The following is a 6313-nucleotide window of genomic DNA, read 5'->3' on the forward strand; positions in this document are numbered from 1 at the left end:
TTCCTAAAGACCGAATTTTATCATGTTACTCCTTTGCTCAAAAACTTTCAATGGCTCCCTATTCCTTCTCAAGTACACAACGTGATCTGTGATCTAGCTAATGCAGCCATTTCTTCCAGTGATTCACATGGCAACCCATCTACAGCTGCCCATTTGAAATTCTTGTCCCTGTCCTCCCCTCAGTTCACTACAGGGAGTCTTATCTTTTAACACTCTGGCCACATGACCAGCTTTTTTTCCTTCTGGAGGCATTCTTTTCTTTTTAAACCCTCACCTTCCATCTTAGAATCAGTACTGCATATTGGTTCCAAGGCAGAAGGGCAGTAAGGGCTGGGCAACTGAGGTCAAGTGACTTGTCCAGGGTCTCATAGCTAGGAAATGTCTGAGGCCTGAACTGACTCCTAGGCCTGCTCTCAATCCACTGAGCCACCTAGCTGCCACCAGGAGCATTCCTTTATTTCCAATTCTCTCCCACAATTTCCCATTTGTTCCCATGCTATAGCCCACTCACACTTGCCCAAGGCTTTCCCTGACTCACTGCCATATGACATCATTAGCAGAGTGCTGCAACCACATTTTCCACCATGTGAAATCTTCCCTTCTTTGGTTTTCAAGGTCTTCTCCACCATGGCTCTGCTCCTCTTGAGTCACATCCACCTTTCAATGGCCTACAAATACTCCCTGCTTTTTCTTGCCTCTGTGACTTCTGTCATGATATTACCCTCCCTTCTCTACTCCAACTGTCCAGATCCTACCAACCATTCGAGGTCTATCTCCAACTTCACCTCCTCCATGAAAACTCTTTTCCAGTTCTAGAGCAGCCATCTGCCTCACTCTCTTCTGACTTCCCATAATACCTCACATCTGTCCTGTGAATCATAGGATGTCTAGTATTATTCTCATAGTTTCCCAGGGCTGGCTGGTCTCTCCAATGAAATTAAATGTTCCTTGAGGGCAAGAATCTGACCTTAGCCACTTCCAAATCCCCACTCAGTGCCTAGCACAGAGTCTTCTTCATAGTAAGGACTTCGTAAACATTTGTCAAGCAACCGAAATATTAACAGTTCCATAATTTAATAATTAGAAGAGACTAGGAATACGTGTGGGAAAGGGGAGATCATTTTTCAGATGATGTTGATTTTTTAGGCAGCACCTCAATTTCTGCGCATAGCTCTCCTTTCTCTCCCCACACCCAGGATGGCATCTCTTATAACAAAGAATAAAAAAGAAAGAGGAGAAACCAATTCAGCAACACTAACCTCCACATAATTATTATCTGCCTCCAATTTTCCCTGGCATGTCTGCCTAGAAACAGAGTGGAAAAGCCATTGGCATGGCAACAGGGAAAGGCTTCTAAATAGCCTCCTTTTGAAAGGTTTGGGGGAGGGAAAACGAAGGGTTTTGTGAGCAGCCAGGAAGCACTGGCACAGGATCCATCCTCAGCACCCTAATGCCCTAATGCCAAAAGATAGAAAGTCTCCTTCTCGCTCAGCTTATCGCCAAAGACCCACAACAGCCTCAGCCCGAGCCACCTCCTAGGCTGAGCTCTTGCAAGGTGGCTGTGATCTTGCTTCAGAACAACCCTGTCCGATCCAGGGAGTGAGACATCAATTTGTGGCAAAATGAAGATAGAGAAGTAGAAAAGGGAACAAGGGACAGTGTGGTATAATGGATCTAGTTCAGGGTGTCTCCAACACATCCTGTGTGAGCCTGAGAAAGTCACCTACCTTCTCAGTCCTCCTGGCAACTCCCTTCATTTCTAAAGTACATAGAAGGGGTCCACTTCCTATCCCTAAATATGAAGGGTACAGAGAAATCTGGAAGACCTTGATAAGATTGTGTGAAAATGGAGCTGGCAGAAGAATAGGGGCACAATGATAATGAACACTCTAAGAGGAAGGCGAATGGCACAAAGAATTTCAATCCGGACCTGGGTGGGGTGGTGACTGAAAATCTGAGACACCATTTAAGGAAATGAATTGAAATGTAAATTGTGCTGTGCACATTAATTTGGTTGTGTTCATGCTCAATGCTATATTTCTAATCAAACACTGAATTTTTTTTTAATTCAGCTTTGTCTAGAGCAAGTCTAGAGCTTTGTCTAGAGCAAGTCATGTCCAACTAAGCTAATGTCTTCTTTGAAATCAGGGAAAGATGTCCTTATGGTTTTAGCAAACCTAGATTTTGGACAAACCTCTTGATCAAATCTCTCACTATTAGATGGAAGAAATGGAGTTATGTGGGCTAAATAATAGTACTGTTGGACCGGCGAAATGCAAAATCAGTATCAACTTAAGAAAGAAGTCTCTAATAGGATGTTCCAGTGATCTGCGCTGGCCCTAAGCTATTTGGCATTCCCACTGTAGAGGACTAGTCTAGGGCAGTAACAGCAAACCTTTTAGAGATGGAGTACCATGCCTGCCCCCCGCAGAGACCAAGTACTAGGCATTCCCCCTTATTCCACCCAGGGGAGGGAGGAAGTGCTCCCATTGGGCTGCTGGGCAAATGAGTGAGGGAAGTGAGGAATGTCCTCAGTAAGTGTAGAGAGGGGGAAGGGAGTGGCCTGAGCACTCCACTTCCCTTCAGCTCTGCTGCTTGTGAGTCGCCCACCTAACCCTTACTTGGGGTGGGGGAGGGTACCACATGCCCACAGAGAGTGTTCTGTGTGCCATCTTTGGCACCTGTGTGATAGGTTCGCCATCACTACCCTAGGGTGTTCCTCCTTCTGCTCTTGCTTCTCAGTCCCTGGCCCCGACATATCCTTAAATGTGTTACTTGGAATTCAGGGGGTCCCATTTAAAAATATTTTACAAACTTCCTGTGGACATGTGGGGGACTTTGAGACTACATTTTCCATGATCCAATGGGTTTCCGGTTTCTGACGTGATGACATCAAACAATGGGAACCAACGTAGAGCGCAACTTAAATTTAGGGGTGGAGCTGGGGTTTGCTCTCTCTGGTACAAGGCAGATGGAAGGAGATATGGACTGGCGGTATTTTTGAAAGAGTCAGGCGTGGTCTTATATACTTTTACCAACATGGCCATGGTAATTAAAATATTATTTTTCCTCATAATATCAGCCTTTATCATTTTTAATCCTTACACTTTAAACCATGTGCCAGTCATTTCTACTTTGAAATGTCTCCTTCCTGCCTGCCTCCCTCACTCTCTTCCTCTGCAAATTCACATTAAGTAAAAATAATTTACATAAAGATCTACAGAAGGGTCCACTTACATAAAATGAGAATTATCTGTACTTTAGTTCCCCCCAAGTGTGAAATTTTCTAGGCTTCCTCAATATTTGAATAGATGTGAATTAATTACTTTTGTCTTCTATCATTCTGCTTGGCTGCTAGCTTCTGGGCCATGCAGATTAACTAAAAGCTTCATTTAGCCATATTGGAGAGATGGAGTAGAATTCTTTATTCCCAGCAGTTTCTAAACCAGTAATGATGAAACTACAACACACATGCCAAAAAGGGCACACAGAGCCCTCTCTATGGACACACCTGCCATCGCTGCCACAGTTGGTTGGTTGCTAGAAAGCCAGAAGGACTCAGAGCAGAGCTATCTCCCTCCCCTTCTCCATGTGCCTGAGGATATTCCTTACTTCCCTCACTCCTCTACTCAGCAGCCCAATGGGAGCCCTTCTTCCCTCCCCTGTCTGGGATAATGAGAAGGGGGATGAGAGAGGGTGGGGAGCATGGCATTCAGTTTGGAGGGTGGGGGAGGGACCTGGTTTCATCTCTTCTTCATCTCTAAAAGGTTTGCCATCACTGCCCTAGGGAATGGGGTGGGGGTGGGGAGTCAGAACCAGCCACCTGAGGGCCTGATCAAACCAAAAAGAAGCACATTCAGAGACAATGGGATGGGAATGAGACGGGGTAGAGGCACATGGGACAAGCAACATGCTGGTTGGGGCAGACACAGGATAACAGATGGAAGATAGACACTGAAGGCAGAGCAGTTCACAGGTCTCCCCTGGAGGTCTCAAGCTAAGCTCCATCCTCCCATCACTCATTTTAGGGGATTTTTTTGGTGGCAGGATGGGAAATTAGAAGCTGCAAAGCTGAGGGGCAATGGTGAAGAAAAGGGGCACTGTGCCCAGTGTTATACAGTAAAGTTAAAATGGGTGGTTTGGGGCATGCCAATTTCTTTCAGAATTCTTGACATAAAGCCCTGTAATTAGAATGTACATTAAGAGGGAACTTTATTTTTAAACTATAGTTTAAAAAAAAGAAAGTAAATGACCTGGGGTCTCTGCTGGCTAGATGGGTATGAGATGGGCCTTACTCACAAAAGAACTGAAATAGCCCATAGGCTATGGACTAATTCACAAAAGAATCATAAACTCCCAGGCAGGGAAGAAGCAGCCCAGCAACAATACAGCTGAGAAGCATCAGCTTGGGGTAGCTATTCAATGGCAGCACAGTGGAGAAAGTGACCTAGCAGATGATGTCAGTAGCTCTGTGGAGAAGAGGCAACTGGCAGCTTCAGAGGAAGTGAGGTGTTCTAGCTAAGATATGACCCTAGGAATGTGAGCTGCATGAGCTGCTAGGATTCCCTCTACTACCCACTGAAGGGAATCTGTGGCAGAATGTGTCCCTGGGTATTTGGAAGGATCTTTTTTCTCTTCTGATTTAACTCACTCTTCTGTTTAACCAAGTGTTCTTACTTTGGATTTTTTTAAAAAGAGCATTTACATAGCATTTTTTGTTAGCACATTTGTTCCTCACAACAACTCTGGGAGGTAAGTGCTATTATTATCCCCATTTCACAGATAGAAAAACTGAGACACAGAGATAAGAAGTGACTTGTGGATGTCAGATCTTCCTGACCAAGGTTCATCACTCTATTCACTGCAAACCAGAATGAATGTGGGCAGGATTGGCTAAGAGCTTGTGAGCCACAGTTTTGAGGAGATGCTAACCCCAAGGATACTTAAGGGCAGTTTTTAGAGGGCCTGGTTGTGAGGAGGAAGGTTGCAGGCTTCACCAACACTGTTCCATTCAATAAATTACCAAACCCTCACTCCTGGAACTGCCTTCTCTCCCATTCCTGTAAGACGAGACCCGGTTGTTCCTCATTTAAGTTTGGACAAAGAAATCTTGTCTATGACTCAGTATAGAGGAGTTTTAAGTGAACAGTGAGGTGTCCAGTGTCCAGGCCTTGCCCCAAAGGACGGTGGTCTAGAAGAGCTCTCTGGGGAGGGCCACAAGGTGGCCTTTCTGTGTCCCTTCTCAGAAAGTTCGTGCCATTCCTCTGCATTTGGGTCTCGGTCTCCAGTGCCTGAGTGAGAAAGGCTTCACACCTTAGAGCAGAGCATCTCTCAGGGCTCCTTAATGACACACAAGCATTGCTATGACTGCGGGCTACCGGCCAGTGACCGCCATTCCTCCCCTTGGCCTTCAGCCTCGACGTCTTTGTCTCCACCTCTCTGTCCTCCTCCTCCTCCTCCTCCTCCATCTCGGCGCCCAGAACAACTAGAGTTTTGGGACAGTATAGCTTTAAGGGAACTTCTGGCAGATGCGGCCAGGCTCACATCTGGACAGTGTTCGCAGTCGAAGAGCGGGAGCCGCTGGTTTTAGGAATGTAAAAAGTAAAGGCAAAGTTTCCCGTGCTGGACGAGGCGGAGAGAAAGACCCCAGCTCCGGTAAGGGCTCTGCTTCCTGCCCGGCGCCCAATCCCCCCATTCACTGCTACAGGCACAGGCGGCAGCGCAGCAGCAGGGCGGGACCTTGGTCTGCAGGAGTTTCCATGGCTGTTCTCGGAAGTGGGGGGGGGGACCACACACTGTCTTCCCTACCCTCCAAGGGGTGCAGGGGATGGTCCAAGGGGACTCTGCTGTGCAGGGGGCGGGGGCGGGGCGGGAGCAGCCCTCAAAGAGAAAACAAGCGCCTTAAGACAAAGAAAGGGGACAAGAGCAGGGGCTCAGGGCGCTGGATACCCAAGCCTGACTCCGTAGTCTAGCTGGGTGCTCTGGGTGCTTTCCTGGGATTAGGATCTATCCCTCCCTCCCTCCTGCCCTCTCTCTCTCTCTCTCTCCCCTTTTTCTTTCTCTACTTTATAATCTCTTCCTTTTTATTGCTTTTCTGACTTCTACTTCGTGCCTTCCATTTTCCCTGTTCTTTTTCTCCTCAGTTCCTACTTATTTCTCCCCCCCTTTATCTTCTCTCTGTCTGTTGGGCTGTCTCCCTCTCCCCTCTCTCTCTGTCTCTTTCTGTCTCACTCCCCTTTATCTCTCTCCTTCTTTCTGTCTCCCTCTCTATTTTTCTGACTCTCTGTCTCTCTCCCCCTTTTCTCTGTCTCTC

General features: G+C 46.8%; 1 protein-coding gene across 1 annotated transcript in view; it reads left to right on the plus strand.

Moving 5' to 3' along the window:
• Positions 1-5528: 5528 nt before the first annotated feature.
• Positions 5529-6313, plus strand: part of SRPX2 (sushi repeat containing protein X-linked 2) — a 34014-nt gene continuing 33229 nt past the window's right edge. The window contains exon 1 of the mRNA XM_044682832.1: positions 5529-5655. Within this exon, the coding sequence (XP_044538767.1) occupies positions 5529-5655 (127 nt within the window). The remainder of the gene's footprint in view (positions 5656-6313) is intronic.

This window comes from Gracilinanus agilis, chromosome X (assembly GCF_016433145.1).
Source record: "Gracilinanus agilis isolate LMUSP501 chromosome X, AgileGrace, whole genome shotgun sequence".
In the NCBI taxonomy this organism is placed as follows: domain Eukaryota; kingdom Metazoa; phylum Chordata; class Mammalia; order Didelphimorphia; family Didelphidae; genus Gracilinanus; species Gracilinanus agilis.